At 42.6% G+C, this 24874-nt stretch overlaps 1 protein-coding gene across 3 annotated transcripts in view; it reads left to right on the top strand.

Annotated features, from left to right (window-relative positions):
• Positions 1–19847, top strand: part of SECISBP2L (SECIS binding protein 2 like) — a 58081-nt gene extending 38234 nt beyond the window's left edge. For all 3 annotated transcript variants that reach the window (XM_075532057.1, XM_075532056.1, XM_075532055.1), the window contains 5 exons: positions 359–521; positions 2339–2559; positions 3512–3666; positions 10529–10748; positions 15347–19847. In XM_075532057.1, coding sequence (XP_075388172.1) covers positions 359–521; positions 2339–2559; positions 3512–3666; positions 10529–10748; positions 15347–16011 — 1424 coding nt within the window. In that variant the 3' untranslated portion in view covers positions 16012–19847. The remainder of the gene's footprint in view (positions 1–358; positions 522–2338; positions 2560–3511; positions 3667–10528; positions 10749–15346) is intronic.
• The last annotated feature ends 5027 nt before the right edge of the window (positions 19848–24874 follow it).

Below are 24874 nucleotides of genomic sequence, written 5' to 3'. Positions count from 1 at the left end.
GTAACAGAGATAAGAAGATATATGTGTAACTTTGCTAGTTAGTTACTTAAATTTACAAGATTTTATTGAGTTTAGCTGGAAAGAATTTCAGAAGTTAATACCATTGTTCTTTAATTCAAATTCTCCAGGAAATCATGTTTTTGATAGTTTGGTCTTTCATCTTCCAGACTGTTTGATTTTTTTTAAGGAATATATTCTAATAGATAATAAGACTTTATTTTTGTAGTTTATGAACATTGTTTATTTTGATATGAAAAATGCCTAACTCAGTTGACACGCTAGGTTATTTTGCTATGTCATGGAGTTTTTCAGTATTGTAGGTTTCTAAGCTCTTTGCTTGCTCTGTGTGTCTCCCCAGATCCCGGACTGAGCATGCCCAGTGACACTTCACTCTCGCCAGCAAGTCAGAACTCTCCGTATTGCATGACACCTGTGTCACAAGGCTCCCCGGCCAGCTCGGGGATAGGCAGTCCCATGGCCTCTTCCACAGTAACCAGAATCCACAGCAAACGATTCAGAGAGTGAGTTTCATCTTTACCTCGTTAGGGAGATTGGCTAGTTTTAAGTTTTGGTTATTCGTACTTATTCAGTCAAGCAGGCAAAATGCTGAAGATCTTCAGTCTTTGCTGAAAATTTTCATATTTTGTTTTAACAGGATTTTCTTTCAATTGTCAGTGGTCATGTGAAAGTGACCTGACAGTAAATATATTCTCTTTATATCAGATAGTGTTTATACTCTAGAAATTTAGCCTCTCAAACCTAATCCTTAAAGTGCCAGGATAAGTTTTACCCCCAAAATGTTTTTACATTATTCACACTTCCCCCCCCCAAAAAAAACCACCTCTAACCAATTAATTGGTTTCTAAGGCCCTGTTTGTATGCAGTGGATTTAGTACATAAAATGTATTTGATTTTGAGAAAATGCTTCTTTCTGTTCTAAAATTGAGATAACTTATGTGCCAGGGGAATAACGAAAATATACCATTTTCTGTGAATAACCTTAAACTTAAGCTGTTATTACTGTGAAGGATTTTGGAATTTGATGTTCAGGTAGTTGCCTTAACTTTACAAGTAAAAATGGCTTCTGTGAAAGCACCTTAGGAAAAGAACAATAGATATGATTTTCAACCTACTTGACTTAGGTTGTTCCTTTTTCTTAAACCAGTGTTTTTGAACAAATCCTGCCTGTCTAGATTTTTCAAGTCAGTTGAATGTCAAGCAACATGTGGAACAAATGAAGCACTGGGGAGACGAGTGTTACATGTGTGTGAAATGAACAGCTTGAAGGAAAGGAAAAATGCCTTTTCTAATGTAGCATTCTTTAATTTTGCACATTTCAAGTATGGTACTTACTCTGCTTCCTAAATCTGGCCAGTCACTCTGTTTCCTCTGAGGGTACATTTCACTGTACTTAATCTTCTCATACGCATAAAAACAGTGCCCAACTAAATTTGTTTTTGTACTGAAGAAGCATGGACATAGATTTTTTTTCAATTTTATAACAGAGGTAGAAATTTGCTTGCTTGATTTTTTTCCAGATTGGACATTATACCAAATCTTGCAGTTAAAGGGCTTGCTTGTAGTAGAGATGAGGGCGTATGGACAGTTGGGTGGTTTCCTTACCGCTGAGATAGCAGCCTTTACGTCCCTCCTTTTATTTTGGCCCTGTAGGATCTCAGAAAGAGCCTCATTCGATTGTTTGTCCTACATGAAAGCATGCGACTTACCTCAAAGGAAGTCTTCCGTTTAATCCTTGGGCTTGACTTTAGTTTAATTATCGAGCTCGTCTTCTGTAACCCTAGACCATCACGATTAGAGGGCTCATTGGCTCTTTTGGCTAGTTCCTTGTTTTATAAACTAGTAAGCCAATGCCTAGAGAGCACAACGTACCCAGACCTGGGGATGAGTTGCTGGCATGAGGGTCTTAAATTAGCTTCTGTAGAATTACATGTTTTTACTACTGTAGATATTTTCCATACTCATTTGCTCATTTGGAGTGAAATAGCCCCCAACCAAAAATTTTATACCTGTTTTACCTAATACCATGCTAACACCTGATTTATGTCCTTAATAAATTTATTAATTTAATAAATTATGAATTTGGTTAATGCTTCCCAGAGGTTATTCTCCCTTAAATGAAAAGCCATCCTGATGGAATATAGAAACAGTGATAATCCAAATCACTTCTCTGTTTTTCAGAATTGACTGAAAGACTTAGGAAGCTTTAATAAAGACTTTGCATTTTATGAAAACCTCTTGCTGGGTCTAGTTTTTCTCCTAAAGTAATTTTATAATCATAGGAAAATAAATTTGGATCTGTTTTTGTTTTCCTTTTCAGATATTGTAATCAGGTTCTTTGTAAAGAGATCGATGAATGTGTGACTCTCCTTCTCCAAGAGCTTGTCAGTTTCCAGGAACGTATTTACCAAAAGGATCCTGCAAGAGCAAAAGCAAGGAGGCGACTGGTCATGGGCCTAAGGGAGGTGACCAAGCATATGAAGTTAAACAAGATCAAGTGTGTGATAATTTCTCCCAACTGTGAGAAAATCCAGTCAAAAGGTACCTTTTTCTCTTGTAGTATTTGGTATATATTTAGTATATATTCACTGTAAAGGTATACAGTGGAAACCATGTCTTGCTCAGTGGGGTTTAGGTAAAAAAAAATATTGCATATGAAGAAGGAAATGTAGATCTTACAGTATAAAAATTAAGGAGTATAATTGAGGTTGGGTGCTAAAGAAAATATTCACGTATGACTGTAAGACTTAGATCGAGCACATCAAGTATCTCCTCTATGGATAGAGTAGGGACTCGTAAGAGTACATTTCTTTACCTTTGCGATTATGTTCTGCTTTAGACATTTTTATGTTTCTTTCCCAAGTGTGTTGGTGCTTGTTGCAGAGGTTTCTCTGTTAGAAGCCAGGAGTTACATACTAAATCTCCTGAGTGAGCTGGCACATGAGTGCTTTCCCATGCCATGCACTTGTGTGTAACTCTGAGTCCTAGTATTACTAATAAGAGGCATCTGTGGTAGAGAAACACCAAGAAAGTCAGCAATATAGATAATCTGTCTCTTCATATTGTGATAGCTCACTGTTGAACTGAGATTCAAAAGAACCACTGTTAACGATTCTGAAATTGTTTCCTTTTTTTTATAGTACGTTTTCTTTTTAATAAGTGGTTGCTGAATTACAATTGGACTCCTGTGCTAGTGAGATAAAAATACTTGTGAAGGAATTTGGAAAGAAAATGTGAACTATATAGTCCCATGTGCAGTATAAGTTTATTTAGAAGAACGTGTGGAACCGTAGAAGAGTAACAAGCCATTGTAGACCCATTTCCCAGCTCCAGTTGACACTGGAGGCTTGCTGTGAGGGGAATAGATTCAATGGCAGTGAGTTTGAGTTTTGAATTTTAGAGTCATTTTGTACTGTGGTTCGTATTTTAGCTGTCGGATGTTCAATTAGCTTCATTTAGGGACTAAACCCTTGATGTGTAATGGTTTTCTTAGGTGGCTTGGATGAGGCTCTCTATAATGTCATAGCCATGGCCCGGGAGCAAGAGATTCCTTTTGTGTTTGCCCTGGGAAGAAAAGCTCTGGGACGCTGCGTGAACAAGCTGGTTCCCGTTAGTGTGGTGGGAATCTTCAACTACTTTGGTGCTGAGGTAAGAATTCAGAAGACACGTTCCTCCCCGCACACCCCTCAGCACTTTTCCTTCCACACAGGCCAGAGTTAGGTGTATGCGTGTGAAGAAGTGAGGTGATGACTCAGTGAGTGGAAACTCTTCAGAAGTACATTGCCTTTTTGTTGTTGTTCTTTTCCAAGAGGTGGGGAGACATTTATATAGGTCAATTTTTTAGCATTTTGAAAGTTTTAGTTCCCATTTCTGCTAATGTGGTATTTTCTTTTGGGCTGAATTAAGAGTATGTGATAATACCTTTAATTGCGAAGTAAAAATACCCAAAATCGTAGAATATAAGAATATCTTCAGTCCATATGATGGGGATATATTTTTTTATTTATTATTTAAAGATCTTTTTATTGGGGGCTCTTACAACTGTCGGCACATCAGTTGTATCAAGCATATTTGTCTCCCTTCCCCCATGGTTTCTGTTGTTTGTGGGGGTGTGTTTGTGGTTATGTGTCGATCATTGTGATTGGTTCCCCCTTCCTCCCCTCATCCCCACTTTCCCCGTATACTTTGGTAGCACTCTTCCCATTCCTGTTCTTGGATTCCATGTGTCATGCGCCCTTGTCTCTTAGCTGTCCCTGTGCACATGCTTCAGTCTAGCCTGCAGTGAAAGGCGGCACTGGGGTCATGATCATGGGGGGTGAGGAAGCCTCAAGGAACCACAGTAGTGTGTGTTTCTTCAGGACTTTACTGCACCCTGCTTGACTCATCCCTTCACTGTGACCTCTCTGTGAGGGGATGTCCCATTGTCTACAGATGGGTGTTGGGTCTCTGCTCTGACCCCTCTCATTCTCATTGATAAGGTTTTTTGTTTGTTGGTTATGTGTCTTCTGATGCCTATTACCCGGTCCAATGACACCTCATGATCGCACAGGCTGGTGTGCTTCTTCCATGTGGACTTGTTGCTTCTCTGCTAGATGGCCGCTTGTTTAATTTCAAGCCTTTTAAGACCCCAGGCACTATATCTGTTGATAGCTGAGCACCATCGGCTCTCTTTACCATGTTTGCTTGTGCACCCATTTTGTCTTCAGCGATTGTGCAAGTGATGGGGATATTTTATGATATGAGAAATCAAGAGAGAAAAGGATCTTATAATTTTTTAGGGTTTTCCTTTAAAAGATGGAATTCTTAAGGTAGTATTCAGAATAATTCTGCACCTGGGATGCCTTTATCTCCCTCATGCAGCCTGCTCATACAGAAGTTTGCTCATAGGACTTATGAATATAAGGTTATTAATCTAACAGAAAAAGGTTATTAATCTAGAGTAATGCTCATCAATGGATAGCATTTTAAGACCTTTTAAAAGGTTGATTGGAAATTGATTTTGGGGTAAGCATGATGGCAGAGTAAAAGAATACTCCCATTTACTTCCCTACCACTGACCCACTGAACATTGCATGTAAACAAACTCAAACTGAGGTCTCCAAACTCCAGCCGCATCTGAGGAGTTGAAGAGAAGACAGGGAAAGGAGGCGCAGGAGTTACGGAAGCCGGGAGAACTGAACCTGCTAACATTGAGACCACTTGCTCATCACAGCCTTTTAAGATGGGGCTGGGAAACCCCCAGACAGAACTTAGAAAGAGAACGCACTCGAGGGGCCCAGATTTTCTAAGGTCACGGGGGCTTGTGGGCCTCATAGTTGGGAGTCGGGGAGGTGAGTGGAGACGGGTGCTGTGAGACAGTACTGCTGACTCGCACCAACGCCTGAAGCGCGAGGACATGGAGAAAATGCCAGGGCACCAGGGCAAGAGGAACCCTGCAGGGGAATGCTGGTCCCTGCCCACAGTGGTACGCAACGGGAGGAACATCTGAGCAGGCGTGGCCATGAAAGTGTCAGTGTGCGCAGCCAGCGAACCCTCCCTCCCTTGTCCAGGGGTACATACTGACTTCTAAAGAGCAAGCATCCTGGGACTCCTGAGTCAGCCCTGAAGCAAAACTGTGGTTCTCAGGAGAAGGTACCAAGCCCACTGTGGCTGCTGGGCTGATTTGGATTCATCTCGACCCTGTGGGTCTGAGTGGAGCTGCCCCTTGGGATTCCAAAGACAATAACCCTTTTCTACAATGTTTTATTCTTAAGCTCATTAACAGCACAGCTCACTTCCCAGTGAGTAGGGCCATAACCACAGGCATAAAGACTAGGCTTTGTAGTATATCACAGTGGTGGGTGTGTTCTGGGTCAAAAAGCCATGTCACTTTTCTTACTTCATTGTAAAAGGTGTTCAAAGATGAGAGGAAGAAGAATGATTTCTATTTGCATATGATCACGTACCTAAAGATCCCACAGGAAAACTGCTGGAATTAATAGGGGAATATAGTAATATTTTACATTATATAGAAATCAGTTGGGTTCCTTTGTGCTAACAAAATTTGTTCTGAAAAGGAAAATCAATAAAGTAATGTCTTTAAAAAGAGCTCCCAAATCAATAAAAAACAAACATACTAAACAACCTAGGAATTAACCTAACCAGGAATTTGGAAACTCTTATGATGGAAAGTAAGAAATGCTGCTACATGGGATTAGAAAAGATGACTCAGACATGGAAAAACTAAAAATTTTACATAGTGAAAATGTCACTTCTGCCTAAAGTGACTTAAAGATACATTGCCATCCTGATACGAATGCCAACAGCATCCTTAACTAAATGCAAGCGAATGCTTAACTTCATATGGGAATGAAAGAAAGCTGGAACAGACAAAGTAATAGCGAAGAAAAAGGGCAAAGCAAGAAGTCTTACGCTCCATGGAATCAGCGCACTCTGTCCAGGCTCTGTCAGCAAACACTGTGCTATTGGCTGCATGACAGACACAGGAGCCAGTGAGACAGTATTGAGAACTCAGAATTAAACCCCACTATTTTGTGTAGTGAGTCCCATGTTGGGCTTCAAGCCACAAGGTCAGCAGTTTGAAACCACCAGCCATTCAGAGGGAAAAAGATAACTAACTCATGGAGAGGTAGTCTTGGAACCCCACAGGCAGTTCTGCCCTGTCCTGGAGGGCTGCTACGGCAGCGAGTGTGGATTTGAGTTTATTTTCAAAGAACTGACTTTTGACAGGGCATCAAAGTCCATTCAATGGGGCAGCTTCAGTGTCTTTGATAACTGGTGCTGGCAAACCTGGAGGTCATCCACCTGCAGAAGAAACAGGACCCATAGCTCACCTCATACCTAAGAGCCACTCGAAAGGATGAGACCTAAATGTTAATGCGACAGCCGTGACATTGCTGGAAGGAAGCATAGGCGAACACTGTGAGGCCTAGTCGTCTATAAATGTAGGTTGAAAACATAGCCAATGACTGCAGCTTCCAACCGGAGGGGCTCGTCTTCTGGCTCTGAACCATATAGACAATCTCCCAATGCTATTTATAGGGCTTTCAGTAACGCCTAAGAATCGGACAGCCTAGTCTGTCTTTCTAGTCTGCTCTTTGTTTAGTAGAAGCTGTGCTGAAACCTGTGCACTGTGGGCGAATATGCTGCTGGTATTTGAAACACATGCAAGCCACCACAGAGTGACACACTGATGGGTGAGTGGCTGAAGGATATGCCCTAGAGACCTAAATATAGTGACACGAACAGACAGGCACACCTGCGTTCATTGCTCCTTTACCCGCAGTAGCAAAGAAATGGAAACGGTTGAAATGTCCATTGCGGATGCCTGGATAAGTGAGTTGTCCTGCATACTGTGGAATACTACACAACACAAAGAGCAGTAGTGAGTCCAGGAAACACAGCATGGATGCACCTGGAAGGCGTGGTGCTACGTGAACGAAGGCAAATGCATAGGAAAACAAGAACAGAAACACCTGTGCTCACTGGTGGTAACCCGGGAGAACAGAGGGAGCGGACAGGGCATCCTGTAGGTGGTCGAGACTGGATTTTGGTAATGGAGAAGGTGGCACCCAATGCTGACATGGTGAGCATTGCACACCCACAGTAAAAATGCACATTTGAAGCTGTGTGAGTGGGTATAGGCGTTTTGGTTTATTGTAGGTATAGGTGTGTACGTGGGTGAGAAGTATTTGTAGGTATGTGTGACTACGAATGTGGGTACAGATATGCCATTCATGTTTTTATCAATGTTCATTTTCAAAAACATTTAATGATAGTACCTTGTTAAAAGAAATGTTTGTGGACCCTTTCCCACCATTGTCCATAAACAAGTTGATTACATAAGGCCCACAAAATCATCTGTACCAGCTAACTTCACATACTTCACCGTAAAAGCGTATGTATATTCACGTCAGGTGTGTCAACTGGTGAAGCAGCTTGTAAGGGCACAGAGGTTAGTTCAGGGTTGGTGGTTCCAACCAACCCATCAGTTAGTTCTGCAGGCAAAGACTCGGCGTTCAATGTCCACAATGACGGCAGTCATGATGGGCATAGTGCCCGTTCAGGATGGAAGCGCTGGTTATATGTGTTCAGTTCATGAAAATTCAACTCAACTGTGTACTGAGATCATTTATGAATTTTCCGGGTTTTGTACTTTAAGGGGAAAAAAGAAAGAAAAAACACACACTTAAAGCCAAGAAAACCGAATGGAACAGTTCTGTTCTATCTCCTGAGGTTCCCATGAGTCAAAGTAGACTAGTCAGCACCCAGAAACAATGTCCCTTTCACATTTTAAATTGTGGTACGAGATTTAGATATTCATACGAACTGAAGATTGCCGAAAAGTGACATAAGATTTACTAAAAGTAATTGTGCTTCTGGTGGCTGTGGAAGCTTGGTATTTTGGGATATCACTTTTTGTATATCAGTTAATGCTATACAGACATTTTGCCATTGTGTTGACACAGGTATTCTTGATGGCCCTACCATTTCACTGAGCTCAATTCTTTTTGTGTGTGTGTGTGTGTGTGCTCAATTCTTTTGTAATAATCTTTGTCATAATTTCACTAATGGAGGAACTTCTTAACTCCACATTCTACTTCCTAGACCTTGTGTTCCATTTCTGTACTTTGCCTTTGGCCCACCAACCATGCTTGTCTACTTTGTCAGTGTCATATTTTTGTCATTGTCAAAGCCCCAGCGATATCATCTGCCGTGATGAGTTCCTCACCGATGCGAAGCACGTAATTCAGAAGGCACACATGGTATGGTAGCTGTGGAAAGTGCTTAGGGAGCAGCTGGTGTTCCAATCATCTTGGTCCCCACTGGGGTGTCCGATAGCTACATTGCGTCACTACACGGTCCGTCACCGTCCTCACAGTTGTTCCTGTGCTGCCCATCGTGGCAGCCACGGTGTCAGTCCATCTCTTTGAGGGCCTTCCTCTCGTTCACGGTCCTCTGCTTTACTGAATGTGACGTCCGGCTCTAGTGACTGGCTGCTCCTGACAACATGTCCAAAGCACGTGCCGTGAGACAAAGTCCTATCATCCTTACCTCTGGGGAACACTGGCCGTTACTTCTTTCAGGATAAATTGGGTTGTCCTGTTAAGTAGTCCATGGTACTTAAAATATTCTTCTCCTGCACCACAATCCAGATGCATCCGATTTTCTTCATTCTTCCTTCTTAAATGTCCAACTTTCACATGCATATGGAGCAGTTGAAAATACCGTGATGGCATGGGTCAGGAGCACCTTAGTCATCCCCAAAGTAACATCCTTGCTTTTTCAAAATTCTAGAGAGATTTTGTGCAGCAGATTAATGGAATACAACTTTTTTGATATCTTTTTTTTTCCTTTTTTAAACATTTTCTTAGGGGGCTCATACAACTCTTATCACAATCCGTACATATACATACATCAGTTGTATAAAGCACATCTGTACATTCTTTGCCCTAATCATTTTCTTTTCTTTTTTTACATTTTATTAGGGGCTCATACAACACTTATCACAATCCACACATATACATACATCAATTGTATAAAGCACATTCGTACATTCTTTGCCCTAATCACTCTCAAAGCATTTGCTCTCCACTTAAGCCCTCTGCATCAGGTCCTCTTTTTATTTTTCCCTTGCTCCCCGCTCCCCCCTCCCTCATGAGCCCTTGATAATCCACAGATTGTTATTTTGTCATATCTTGCCCTATCTGGAGTCTCCCTCCCCCCCCCCCTTCTCTGCCATCCATCTCCCAGGGAGGAGGTCACATGTGGATCCTTGTAATCAGTTCCCCCTTTCCAACCCACTCACCATCCACTCTCCCAGCCTCGCCCCTCACACCCCTGAACTTTTTTGATATCTTGACTACTGCTTCATGATTATTGATTATGGATCCAAGCAAGACAAAAATTCTTGAGAACTTCAATCTTGTTCAAGTTGTGAGGAAAAAATTGAGTACGTATGGTAAGAGGGTAGAGCCCTGCTGCCCACCTTCCCTGGTTTTAAACCAGTATTTCCTTGTCGTGTTTGCACAGCTGCCTCTTGGTCCATGTACAGCGTTAGGATGCGGACAAAGAAAACGCCCCCTTCCTTTCAAGGCTGCCAGTAGTTTGTTATGGTCCACACAGTTGAACACCTTGGCATCGTCAGTAAATCACGCGTAAACATTCTCTGCTCTAAGCTCAGATCTCTCTGACATCTCCCTTGTGCCAAACAATAGAGAGTGTGAATTTATTGAATTAATACAATCTGCTAGAACTTCTAATCGATAATATTTTGTGACTCGGATTAGAATCAAGAAGTTTCCCCAGACTAGTGAGCATCCAGTTAGCAATATATGTATTTTGTTCCAGAGCACTTTAGAAGGTTCTGTGGCTTGCTAGAATACCATTGTGATTTTATGCTGATTGAAAATAACTTGATCCTGAAATACCAGGGATATTGCTAATTATTAGGCATCAACATTGTGACAAAAGTGGAGGATTAATCAGAATCGCTTCTTGTCATTCCTAGAGCCTGTTCAATCAATTAGTAGAGCTCACTGAAGAAGCCAGGAAAGCATACAAAGATATGGTGGCCGCAATGGAGCAAGAGCAGGCGGAGGAAGCATTGAAGAATGTGAAAAAGGCCCCCCACCACATGGGCCATTCTCGGAATCCATCCGCAGCAAGCGCGGTTTCTTTTTGTAGTGTCATTTCTGAGCCCATCTCTGAAGTCAATGAAAAGGAATACGGTAAGTTGCTTTTTCTAGAAAATGACTTTGTTTTTCTCTGTCTTTTTATTTACCAAACATGAGAATTTATGAGACTATTTGGGACTTGGCTTTCTGTGAGATCTGGGAATTTGATCATAGTTTCAAAAAATAAAAAAAGCCAAGGTTTAAAACAAATGTACCGTACATACCTGTTACTTTAACAAAGTAAATACTGTGTTGTCATTTTACCCTAATATTTTATACTCAGTTGTTAAAATTGTATAAGATGCACAATAGTTAAATCTAAGTTTATGAAATTATTAAATCTAAACATGTGGCATTTGTTTTGAATTAAATATTGATTGTGGTCAACAGAATCTGTAAACAATAGTCTTTAAATGGTCGGAGTTGCTGACTGTGCCATGCATCATAAGCTCTCTTGTTTAATACTCAGCCATTCAGTTCTCTCTTTTCTCGAACCAGTTTCTACTCTTGCTTTCTTTTTCTGTGTTGACCGTTGCCTCCTTTGTGGGTAGCAAAACTGCAGAGTTTACCTGTCAGACGTAGCACTCTGGGGCAGTCTTTGTCCTTCACACAGTTTCCATTCTGTTTTCCTAGTCTGAGATTCTCAGTGAATGGTGGAATACTTTTGATAAGGTTTCACACCAGAGGCAGTTAAAAAAGTCGTGTGGATCTTTAGGAAACTATTGGTCCTAGACAGAGGGTACTCACTTTGAGGCTACTTCTTTGCTGGTGTGATACTTTGTTGCAAAGAAGAAGTGTGCCGTTTGTGAGATCTGTTCTTCAGCTTATGAAGGGCAACATTCCATAGGCAAACTGATGAATTCATAGCGCTCTGGGTGGCCCAGTGACAAGTGGACAGTGGTCTTTATAAGAGCACACACAACAACACGTTCTATAAAAGAAAGATTTCAGAGATGTTTGCAAAAAAAGCATGCGATTTAAAGTGTTACAAGACTTAATGTCTCAGCTTTTTAAAAAATATGTACAGTCGACTCATCTTTAGACCTCAGTTTTCTTTTAGTGAAATAAAGAAGGTGGGACTAGGGCATCCATCTGTAAGCTTCTAAGAGCTGAAATCCTGTGAACTAATGGCTGGGTCCTAGAGAGGGGGCCTCACAGAACTTTGCAGGTTCTGGCCCAGTGGACTGATTTGTCAGAATGCAAGTGGAATTGGGCAGAAATTATCATAAATAACCTTGGGAGCAAAGCTCAAATGATTTTATCTGTATCAGATACATTCAACTAGAAACGTAAGGCCCACGAGCCTCAGATAGACTATTTCATTGTGGTGCATATGGGATCTCCGAGGGAGGGAGGTGAGAGCTGTTGTAAAAGCGCAACAGTGTCGGCAGGACTGGAGGGCTGTCCTTTCTCTTCTGTTCTTAGCCTAGCTTTGTCTTGGGCGTATCCGCACATGCTTGCTTTGAGTGACAAGTGCACTCTGGGAATCACAAACCCAAAGTAGAAGTTCTAGGCAGTATACTCCTTTTGTCAGTGAAAGCACTTATTTTCAGGAGACTTCCCTTGTTTCATTAGCCAGAATAGATCACTGACAAAGCTTACTAGCTCACTTGCAAGGGGCATTTTGGCTGTACTCATTCCAAGACAGAGTTGTGCATTATTCTGGCAGTCTGTGTACTGCGATTATTCTTCTCTAGCACCCTAACTCCTCAGATACATTGTTCTTCTTGGCTTTCCTTATTTGCTGCCCAGTTTTCACATTCCGAGGAGGGATGAGCCTGCAAAGTAGAGCTTTTCTGAGTTCTGTTTAAACAAACCAGGGAGAGGTTTCCAGGTTTGTTGAGCTAGCTGAGCCCGCCTTTCTGGTTCATTCTTTACAGGCAGCCACCTCAGTGTTCTGATTTCACCTTGCTGCACTGAAACCTCAGCTCCCTGAGACTTTCTCTAAGACCCTCTAAGTGAATTCTTAGAATGCTTTTGCACACTGTTAGAAGAAAATGTAAATGTGCATCTATATATTTTTAAAATCCCTATGTATTTTTATACAGTTGGATATGTATGAAGTACTTGATTTAGTAGACCCCCGCCTTGCCCCCTGAGTTCTTCGCATATACCAAGCATAACGGCACAGCTTCTGTGTGAAGGGGAAGGCATGAGGGGCTAGGACAGCAAACATCAAAATAAAATGCTTTTGAAATATATGCAAAACATGCTGCAGAGTTCAGGTTAGTGAATGCTTCTCAAGAAAGTCAGAAAAGAGTTCGCAAAGCAATCGCTAATGAAAGGTGGTTCTCAAAGATGGAGAATGGGTGTTCAACAACCTGTCAGGTGGAGGTGACACAGCCTTCAAGCTGGATTGATTGTACATGATCATAAAATTTAAATTCTCACAACTGGCCCAATCCAGAGCAGCGTGATAAATGGCAAAGAAATTGAAGTTGTCAAGGATATCATCCCACTTGGGTCAACAAGTCACACCCATGGGAGCAGTAGTGAAGGAATCTTGGAAAAAGATCTGCGCCGGAACAGACCTCGTTCAAGTGGTGGAAAGCAAGGTACTACTTGGAAGATGAAGGAGTACCTACTTAAGTCATGGTCTTTTCCGTCACCCTCTATGCATGTGAAAGTTGGACAGTGTAAAAGGAAGACCACGGAAAATTGAAGCATTTGAATTGTGTTGGTGAAGAATTTTAAATATACCATAGACTACCAAAACATTGAACAGATCTGTCATGGAAGAAGTACAGCCAACTCCATTTTGCTTCCTCCGGATGCATCATTCAGAAAAATCTCCTCACCCAACAGAGGGCATCGTTTGGTAAAGTGACAAGTAAGCAAAAACAAGAAACTCCATGAGATGGATCAGCACGTACACAAAACACCAGCAGCTCTGACGATGGCGCAGCACTGGACAGTGGTTTCTTAGGTTACATGCAAGGTCACTGTGAGTTAGCGCCAACTCCTTGCCACCGAGCATCCATCAAGGGTGACCCGGAGGAGGAAGGCTAAAGGAGTCAAAGAGTGTAACAAGGAGTTGGAATAGAAAGTGCAGGACTTCCGGAGCAGTGAGATTTCAGAACGCCCGTTTGAGAGTTGGAATGACAGGAGACCAGAAAGGTAGGTGAGTGTTCACGTCATGAGGGGCGTTAGGTCATGTCCTCTGGTAATGGAAAGCCAGTTACATGGATGTGGCGTGACCCCTGTGCAAGGCACACAGGGAAATGTCTAGGTGGGCAGCTAGCTAGGCAGGCCCGGGCTGAGGAGCGATGGAAAGTGGAGAAAGCCCACAGTTAGCCATGCTGAAGCCGGAAGTAGCAGTGCAGCGAAGAGTTCAGTGGACTGCAGGGGAAGAGAGGCTCAGGGGTGCCTGCAAACTTCCTTTCACGCTGAAGCCGTGCCGATGATACCCTGCTAGTTGGGAAAGGGAGTGCGTGCAGAGTAGGTCACTCCTGAGTTGGAGTCAGAGCAGGGGAGTCCGTTCTCTTGAAGCTGCTGCGAGAAAGAAGGGGTTTTTCATACTGTGGACCCAGACCTGAAGCACCCAGAATCAGGGCTGCCGCACTCTGCTGTCAATGGATAATCATTAAGTTGGATGTGTTCACATGATGTGTGCTTGCTTACATCACTGTAAGTTGACACGGATCATGCCCGTATAGAGTTAGTGGTAGCTGTAATTCAAATAAAAAGCTGTTTTCATTAAAAAAACAAAAGCAGAAAGAATAGGAGGGGTGGCAGAGCAGTACCTCCTAAGATTCTGGTACATTTCTGTTCTACATTGACTTATCCTTGAAAATACATTTTTATGACCACATCTGTCTAACATGAAAGTACTTTATTGAGATTTGTAGTCTCTTAAACTCGTTTTGGAACAAATTTATCTTCTTGGTTTTTCCAATCTTTTGGTGAGTCAACCTATTTCTCTATTTTGCTCTTCCCTCTTATTTGGGGGTATTTAGAAGTAGCATGGTTCTCAAACAGTGTTGTGGTTTTTGTTGCTGTTATTTTGAAAGTCATTTTATTAGGGCTTGTACTGCTCTTATAACAATCCATCAATCAGTTCTATCAAGGATATTTGTACATATGTTGCCATCATTATTTTCGTGTATGTGTGTGTGTGGTGTTTTTTTTTAAGCGTTTTATTAGGGACTCATACAACTCTTATCACAATCCATACGTATATCAATTGTGTAAAGCACATCTGTACATTCATTGCCCTCATCATTTTCAAAAAGCATTTGCTCTCCACTTAAGCCCTTGGCATCAGGTCCTCTCTTTTTCCCCCTCCCTCTCCATTCCCCCTCCCTCATGAACCCTTGATAATTTATAAATTATTCTTTTGTCATATCATGCCCTGTCCGGCATCTCCCTTCACCCCCTCTTCTGTTGTCCGTCCCCCAGGGAGGAGGTCACATGTAGATCCTTGTAATTGGTTCCCCCTTTCCAACCCACTCACCCTGTACCCTCCCAGTATCGCCCCCTCACACCCCTGGTCCTGAAGGTATCACCTGCCCTGGATTCCTTGTGTCTCCAGCTCCTATCTGCACCAGTGTACATCCTCTGCTCTATCCAGACTTGCAAGGCAGAATTCGGATCATGATAGTGGGGGTGTGTGATGGTTTTTTTAAACAAAGTCCTGTTTGGATATTTTCCAGAAACCAATTGGAGAAGCATGGTGGAAACATCAGAAACTGAGAAAGATGCTGCCGCGAGGCACAGTCCATGTGAAAACCCCAGCACCCTGCCGCTGGACGCCGCCCCCGCTGGCAAGCAGCCCTTGCTGGTGGCTTCAGCCAGTGCCCCCTCCTCCACAAACCCCGGGAAGTGCCCAGCCCCGGACAAAGAGGCCATGAAGCCGGATGACCTGGAGCGGGCCTCACAGCAGAGCACGGAGACGGGCTCGTTGGATGGCAGTTACCGAGACCTTCTGAATTCCTCCATCACAAGCACCACTAGCACTCTCGTACCTGGCATGCTTGAAGAGGAGGAGGAGGACGATGACGATGAAGATGAGGACTATGCTCATGAGCCCATTTCTGTAGAAGTGCAGCTCAATAGTAGAATTGAGTCTTGGGTCTCAGAGACCCAGAGAACTATGGAAACTCTTCAGCTTGGAAAGACCCTTGCTGGTCCTGAGGAAGACACAGCAGAACAAAGTGGGGAAGAAGCAGCAGAGGGCCCCGAGCCCCTGGAGCCAGCGACGGACAGTGACATGTGGACTGCTGACCCCCAGGCAGCCCACGAGCAGCAAAAGCCCTGCCACTGCAGCTCAGCGAATGAAGAGCACTCTGCTTCTGGTTGTACACCCCAAAATGTCTAACTCAGGAAACGTCAGTCTCTAACCACGGAAGGGTTGCAGCCATTACCTTGATGCTTCATCTCAGCCTTTTGCATTGTTCAGTATTTAATATGTGTATTTAATTCCCAACAAATATTGTTGTAGCTGTCTTTTACTTCTTTTGTTATACTCTAGAGCAGGGATGGGGAACATTTTTTTCTGCCAAAGGCCATTTGGATATTTGTAAACATCATTCAGGGGCCATATTGGTCAGTTACTTAACTAACGTCCTCCCAGTGTGTTGGCTGGAGCTGCTGCTCAGTGGTGCGGTGGGTGCTGTCAGCTGGCATTGATGATTTCATGGGCCTTCGTGACCGAGGGCTGGATGTGCCACACCCCTGCTCTAGAACTTAGCTTTTAACTAACATACAAGTGTCTTTCTGAGAACTATGTGTAACCTTCAGCTCCATTGCAGCTTATTTTGTAATGGAAAATAATGATTAAAAAAACCATAAAGGCCATGTTTTAATGTTAAAGAAAATAAACAAAATGCTTAGACGTATGTTGGAAGTTAAAGAGCAAAGGTCTAGCTCAGGATAGGAGCAGGTACCAACATTTGCTTCAAGACACTGTCTCCTTCCCTCTTTAATTTGCTGACTAGAAAGTTGTTTGGAATCCTTTAAAAAAAGAACCAGAGACCTCATACAAATCAGAAAACTAGAAATTGATGCAACTCCCAGCCGGGCCAGATGCTCCGTTTCAGCAGTCACCATTAACGTGACGCTGTTTCACTCTGGGGTGGGCTGAAACAGCCTCCGAAGCACAGGCAGTAGGAATGATTACGGCCGGCCTTATTTGTGGGAAGTGATTAATGTCTAAAATAGTGAGAAGGCACCCTGATAGGATTTTCCCGCTTCTGTCTCATATTTGCTTCTTACTGACCTCAGGAATGTTCTTTTGTACATAATGTTATTTACATAAAACTTGGCAGATCTTGGCAGGTGGATCGAATAAGCAGTTGTACAGCTACAGAATTTATGTGTAAACTATTCAGATACAAAACTTTTTTGTCCTGGTGTATTCTCTTGGACCCTTCCTATTCTGGATTCCTTTGACTTGAGCTCGGGACCTGGTGGCGTGTCCAACCCCGTCCCTGGGAAGGCGGTGTCCCCTTTACGTTTGAGCCCCTTCTACCTGACCTCGGCCCTCGTCGTGGACAAGAGGTCAAGGAGAGTTGCTGTCCTCCACTTCGTGTCGAACTTCGGAGCACTCAGGCTCGCTGATAAGAACGGTTTAGCAGAAAGGAGAAAGTTGTTCTGAATATCCCGAAACTATTAGGTGATTTAGAGTCTGCAGGTCAATGCAAGTATTAGGATCACTATTATCTGTGCCCTTCCCCAGGAAATGTGCTTACCTGCTTGGGAGAAATTAAACGTAGCTAAATGTTTTATTTGCTTGTTGGTCACCAGCTGGACCTTAGTGACCTCTGTATGTTTATGTAATGGTGGAAGAGTTACAACTGTTTTTCATTTTGTTTTCCCTCTACTACACCGGAAGCCAACTGACCACATATAGACACATAGTCCAGCTCTCTGCTTACAAACTCTCAGAACCAAAACCAAGCCCACTGCCACCGAGTCAGTTTTGACTCAGAGACAGAGTCAAACTGCCCACAGGGTTTCCAAGGCTCTAAGCCTGTATGGAAGCCAACTGCCTCCACCTTCTGCTGCCCAGAAGTTGGTGGGCTTGCCTGGGTTAGCGGCGGAGTGCTTTAACCGTTGAACCACCAGGGCTCTCTGAAGCTCTCTCTAGCTTAGAAGCGAAGAGGGAGGGATGTTTTCTCTGTTCTGCTGTTGCCTCACAAGCAGAAAATGAGAATGGGCCAGATTACTGGCCGAACTCATTGGGACTACTAGTTTGGGTATTTTACGATGCCGGCTGGCATACAATTACTAGAGAGATCAGATTCTTATTTAATGTTTTAGGATTTGTAAATTGTAGAAGTTCAGGAGCATTGCTGTGTGGAACATGGCAGCCTGTCAGCCTTACCCAGCGGACATTTTTATGCAGTCCTGTTTAAACTGGGCTCTAGTCTAGACTTCTTAGAGGCTGGGATCCGACATTGAGAGACATGTGACGTAAAAGGAATGAAGCCTCCGAAATAGGAATTGTGGACTTAGCTGTGGCAGATCCTACCGTCTCTACACATTTGGTAATACTCGTTGGTTTAAAGAAATGACAGAGCTTTTGAACTACCGACGGTCTTTAAAGCGAATATAAAATCTTTCTATACTTTGTGTGGTGTAAATTTCCATGACTGAGTGTCGGTGATTCAGGTAACTCTTGATCTTGAGATAATGACTTTTTAAAGATGTCTTATTTTATATCTATTTGGAACATGAACTGTCATTTTAGGTTTTCAATGTTTCTATCAAAGAGAAATTCAGGAGATTCTCAGACTACCAATAACTTAACTTTGCTAGCAGCTTGAGAAGCGCTCAGCGCTGTGTTCGATGACGCTTTCACACACGTAGCGCCTCGTCTGCCAGCGAACGCGGGGGACCACAGTGGTTTCTGCTGCTTTTAGCTAATGTGGAAGGCAGGTGGACGCGCACCAAGGAGATGCTACTGTGCTGAAGTGCACTTGAGTAAGTACTAACACTGTAGCATCTTGGACATTTGCTTCCTTGAGATACATTTTGGAATCTGTGTATTGAATTGCAGGCTTTGGAGAAGGTGTGAAAACAGGGAAGTGTGGAGTTTTGTGTTGCTTTGTGCAAGGTGGGGTGGCTCTTCGGAGACCTAGAAACGATCGAATAGTAATGTTCATCAAGACAAGAAATCAAAACCCATGGTGATTTTTCTTTTAGTTCGTAGAGTTTGTTTTACTGGCAATAATTAACAGTAGGTTTTTATTTCCATATATAAGTATGTGAATTATGAACTATTATCCCAGAATTAGGTTTCTGCTTCAGCAGGCTTGTTTGCTGTGAAGAGTACTTCTCAAGAGACAAATGCTCATAATAGCCTACTTTGGGGTTTAAATGTTTGTAAATGATGTAATATATTTCTTTTGACGAAACATGAGAACAATAATGTGTTATACATTGAAAGTTTTTAGAGGCTTTGACTGCAGATCGTTTTTGCAGAGAAGGTATTTTCTATGCGTCCAGTATTTGGAAAAGAAGTAGTCAAAAGGAATCCACATAGTTTCAATATTGAGAAATTAATATCCAAATAGTGCACTTGTCTGGTTTCTTAATATGCTGGGGGAGGTGGGAGGGATGGGACTTGTAGTGTGCAAATGGGTAGTGAACTCTATATTCATTTTCAACTCTTGAACATAAACATAAATCTTAACACATTGTTACTTTAAGTGTATATGTAAGAAGTATTATTGTTTGTAAAGCTGCTGTTTGCTTAAATAAAAACAAACTTGTCATCTTAAGTATTTTCTGTATGTTGTGCCAACAAGTTAGAACATTAACTTAATTCATTACAAAATTAATTATCTTTTATTGATTTAAATTTTCTTCTATCTTCTAATAGTATACACATCATGGAAACAAACTATTTTCCCAATTAAAATCTCACTGTTAATTAATGATAAAAGTTTAAACTATGTTGGCATCTCATACCTTAAAAGTATTTGTATTATTTTGTAATTTAATTTCTAAATGTACCACATAGATTTATAATTTAATGTCTTAATCATAATGCTCTAATAAAAAGCTAGCAGAAATTAGTGTGAACTATAACATGAAGGCATTTTCATCTTGTTCTTGTGTTGTATGAAGGATAACTGTTTTATCACTTTCTGGGGGTAATAGTAGCTTTTTTGCACTATGTAAATACTAGTGGGGACTCTTCTGTAACTAATAAAATGATTATTAAAATGTAGTCTGTCGTTTCAACAGAGATGTTTAAAGCATGTGTGACTTGTCCATAGGGTGCAGGATCGGGCAAACAAAAGGCTCAGCTCTTGCATTGCTCAGTGTTCGCGTGGTCTTGGTCACAGCAGACTGTGTGTGCAGGAGTTACTAAGACTCCCGGGGAAACAGCCGGTGCGGTCTGTTGAGTGGGCTTGTCAGCTGCCAGAGCTCGTGATTGGAGAAGCCCCCTACCGATTCCTCCCTCTAGAACCTGCTTCAGATTTAATACATTTCATTCTCATAACGATCCAGTGAGAGAGAGAGACTTCGAATCTAATGAAATAGTCATGAATGTGAAGGGACTCGCTCAACTTCACACAGCTTGTAAATGGCTGAACTGGGATTCAGAGCTGGTCAAAAGCGCACACTCGTAATTACTGCACTTGACCGTGGCAGCACATTGTGTTCAGTGTGTGTATTGGACAGGGTTCTCTATAGCAATCCACCCCTTGCCAGCCTGACACCTGTACACAATTGTTTACCAATACATACTTATATAATTTCCAGATATTAATGAAATCACACACTTATCCTCAATCATCTATCAGACACATACATGAAAACACTCTGAGTCAAATTATATCTGATATAACATACTTGAACAAAGGAAATATATGCAATAATCACATACAAAGAAAATACATTGACAATTACAAGCCTCACTTTTGTAACTGATCACATGGTCGTAATTGATAGGTAGAACTACCTTCTGCTACCCATTCTGTGTTACCTTTGCCCTCAACGAGCACCTCAGCTGGCTGTGGTCTTTGGCCTGGCGGGGTGACGCAGACCTTCATTCCTGAGGGGTCTGGGTCATTATAAGTCCTGTTAGGATTGGGTTGCTGCAACTTACCATTTACTTTAATAACAGGGCATGGTAACACTAAGAGTCGGCCTATGGGATCTCCTGGATTCCAGACATATTCTTCTTTACCTCCATTATGTAGCACCAGTCCAATTTCTCCTTGGTAACCACACCACTTAGTACGGTGACACCCTTCCTGATCTGTTGATCCAAAGGCATGGGAAGCCCAAAGTGCCCAGAGGGCATTCTCAGCTGCCAGTTCAGTGGAATCCGTGCTGTGTTTCCAGGTGGGAGAGTTCCTTTCTTCGGGACCAGGACCTCCAGGCCTGAGGAACACAGGGTTGCTGGGACAGGAAGCAAAAATGCCGCAAGGGGATCACTATGAGTAATAGTGGTGCCACTCCAGCTTCCACCCCTTGGTTCCTGGACCCATGAATTCTGGCTATTGGAGACACAGCACCATATATTGGCCGCTGGTTTAGAGCGTATACAGCTTCCTGGAGAACATTGCCCCAGGCCCGCAAGTTGTTGCCACCTAGTTGGCGTCGTAATTGTGTCTTTAGGAGCCCATTCCATCGTTCTATCAAGCCTGCAGCTTCAGGATGATGAGGAACATGATACGACCAGTGGATTCCATGGGAATGGGCCCATTGCCGCACTGGATTTGCTGTGAAGTGAGTTCCTTGATCTGAAGCAATGCTATGTGGAACGGCATGCCGGTGGATGAGACATTCTGTAAGTCCACGAATAGTAGTTTTGGCAGAAGCATCACGTGCAGGGAAGGCAAATCCATATCCAGAGTAGGTGTCTTCCAGTAAGAACAAAACGCTGTCCCCTCCATGATGGAAGTGGCCCTATGTAATCAACCTGCCACCAAGTTGCTGGTTGATCTCCCCGAGGAATGGTCCCATAGGACTTAATGTTGGTTTCTGTTGCTGGCAAATGGGACACTCAGCAGTGGCAGTGGCCAAGTCAGCCTTGGTGAGTGGAAGTCCATGTTGCTGTGCCCATACATAACCTCCACCCCTGCCGCCATGTCCACTTTGTTCATGTGCCCATTGGGCGATAGCAGGGGTGGCAGAGGAAAGAGGAGGACCAGTCTCCACAGCGCGTGTCATCTTATCCACTTGATTATTAAAGTCCTCCTCTTCAGAGGTAATCCTTTGGTGAGATACAATTTACTTTCTTGGCCCATTCAGAGAGGTCTATCCACATACCTCTTCCCCACACCTCCTTGTCACCAATTTTCCAATCATGGTCCTTCCATTTCCCTGACCATCAGCCAAGCCATTAGCCACAGCCCATGAATCAGTATATAATCTCACATCTGGCCATTTTTCCTTATATGTAAACTGAACGGCCAGGTGCACTGATTATTATTGAAAACTTGTTGTCTATTATAACCACGCCCACCCTGTCTCTGTTGATTCAGTGCTGACACCTGCCCTCTACCATCACGGGGACCAATCAGCCCCATTGTGGGCAAATGTCGGAGTTCGCTTAGTGCACATAGAATAGCAATTACAGGAGTCTTAAGAGATGCTGGGGCCCACTTCACAAACTTGTTCCTTATGGTTGTGGTAAAGGGTATGTCTTCAGGACACCCCCTTTTTGGATCTATGGGAATATCTTGATAGATCCATTCTAACACACCAATTTCTCTAAGCTTTTGGATGCCTTCCTCTACAGTGTACCAAGGTAGGTCAGGTACTTCAAGTTGGTCTAATCTAGGCCATCTGGCAGTCCATGCTTCATTGAACCAACCAAATAAAGTCTTAGATTCTTTTGTAGCCTGTCTCGCAGAGACATTGAAAGAAGAGTCTGTGCTTAGGGGTCCCATATCCAGAAACTCAGACCGGTCTAATATCACATTTCGTGCACCAGTATCCCACACCCTGAGTAACCATTCCCAGGGGTATTCTCCAGGCTTTTGCTTGTACGTATTTGAGAACTCAAGCAGGTCTTTATGTGTGTAGCGCACTTCTTCTTGGATAATCCTCGCAACCTCACCTTTAGGAGGTTCCTGAGACTTCATTTTAGTGACAGGTCTAGCGGAAATAATGGGTGGTGAGGGTGTTTCCTGGGTGCTCTCAGCAATATCTTGCGAGGCATCTTCCTCAGGTAATGCTACTGATGCAGCCCCACCTGGCATATCAACTTGAATAGTTTGGCTAATCTGCTCAGGTGTTTCTAAGGGCTCAATATCCTCTTCTTCTGGATCATTAGCCCATATATTCCCATCCCATGTTTCAGGGTCCCAACTTTTCCCAATTGATGCCCTTACTTTGGTTTCAGACACTACTCTAGATCTGCAATTCAGCTGCCGTTGTAATTCAGCCACTTGTATAATGAGACTCTGGACCTGGTTCTCAGCAATGTCAGCTCTTTTACTAGAGGAAAGAAGGCTCTCCTTTGTAGCACAGATGGAAGTTTTCAAATCTGTTAGTTTGCACCTGAGGCGTGCTTTTGAGGCTCTGAGATCATCCCTCTCCTTAATAACACTTTCCATTGTATGAAGGACCAGCCAACCAGCTTCCCTATACTTGTCATTATCACAAAACTCCTGGAAAATATCAAATATACGATTGCCTAGAGCATCTCCTTTATCCAGCACGTCATCTATTTTAGGTGCTACTTTAGGTATTATCTTTGCTATTTCACACCATGGATTAGTACGGGTAGTAGACGTATCCCCGTCAAGACTAAATAGGTTGGAAAACCAATTTAAGAAATCCATATTTATAGTTTATTTCTCTAGAACACTCCTGGTACCAAAATGTATTGGACAGGGTTCTCTAGAGAGACAAACCACATTGCTAGTAATTATATATAAATATATTTATAAAGATAGATATATAATTTGAGAAATAAACCATTAAATAATATACAGATAGATAATACAAGAAATTAACAGTTAAATTATAGAGCAGTGAGACACTAGCAATCCTTCAAGTTTTGAGAGCTGCCAGGTGCCAGTCCCCTTCTGTAGAGAGAGCTGGGCTATATATATCCAGGCAGCAAACAGCAAGGCAGGTCCCCAACTGTCATCAACTGCCAGTCCCCAGCTCCAGAGATGAACATTCCAATCGTGTGGGCTTAAAGGGACCTCAACTTACAGCGACACAGTCCACAGGCTAGGCATCCCACAGGTAGTGTACCCCTTTAAACTGAGGCACAGAACAACCAAGGTGAGGCTCACCGAGCCATTTATCCCTCTGCCCTTCAGTTAATCCTACTTGTGTTTATCGGCCAGGCTGGCACAATAAACTATAGCAAATGCACCTTTCACCAAAATCCTGGCATGTAAAACGTGCCAGAACTGAGCTGACTGGTCTGAAAGGCTGGGTCTATCGGGTTGAGTTACTTTAGACCTTGTTATAGTGTTAAAATGAAATGAAGATAATCTGGGAAGAGCCGGTTTAGCGGGAAAAAGGATCACTAATTTTCTTTATATATATACAGAGAGAGTCGGTCTTATATGTTAATAGAGAGTATTCAGCAGTTTTGTTGACATAATATATGTACTCTATAATTCATTGGGTTTGCATATATTAAAAGGTGCAATCATCACAATTTACGTAGAATATTTTCTCCATTTTGCATTTATCATTAGCTCCTTGTTCCCCCATCTCCCCTGCCAGAACCCTGATCAACTACTAGTTTCTGTAGACTTACGTATATGGGATTTCATATACATAACTTGATAATTACCCCCCCCAAGTAAAACATCAATATAAGAGAAAGAAAGTGAAGCCTAGAACATTAAAAATTGGTCAAGGGGGAAATAAGATGTTAATTTTAACCTAACTGCTTTAATTCATTTTGTAGAGTACTCTGAGGGCAGGTGTTCACATCCCTGGCCAGTGGTCAGAAGAAATTCAGTGAAGGTTTAATTCTCATGGGGACTTTTAGTGTCTAGCCTGAAAGCTGGGTGCTCAGAATTGAAACTAAATGCACAGTGTCCTCCTTTTTGGATTTTATTATTATTGATCCTGAGATCACACAGGCTGGCATGTTGCTTCATGTCAATGGAGCTGACATCTCACTTAGATGGCTGCTCTTTGTAAGATCCTAGATGCTATTTTTTTTTTATGATAGCTGAGCACCACATCGGATTCCTTCCCTACGCTTTGCTGTAGCCACCCATATCTTAGGGGATCGCTAATGT

Source organism: Tenrec ecaudatus, chromosome 14, assembly GCF_050624435.1.
Source record: "Tenrec ecaudatus isolate mTenEca1 chromosome 14, mTenEca1.hap1, whole genome shotgun sequence".
Lineage (NCBI taxonomy): Eukaryota > Metazoa > Chordata > Mammalia > Afrosoricida > Tenrecidae > Tenrec > Tenrec ecaudatus.
The sequence above is the reverse complement of the archived record's forward strand: the minus strand, read 5'-3'. Positions and strand labels throughout refer to the sequence as shown.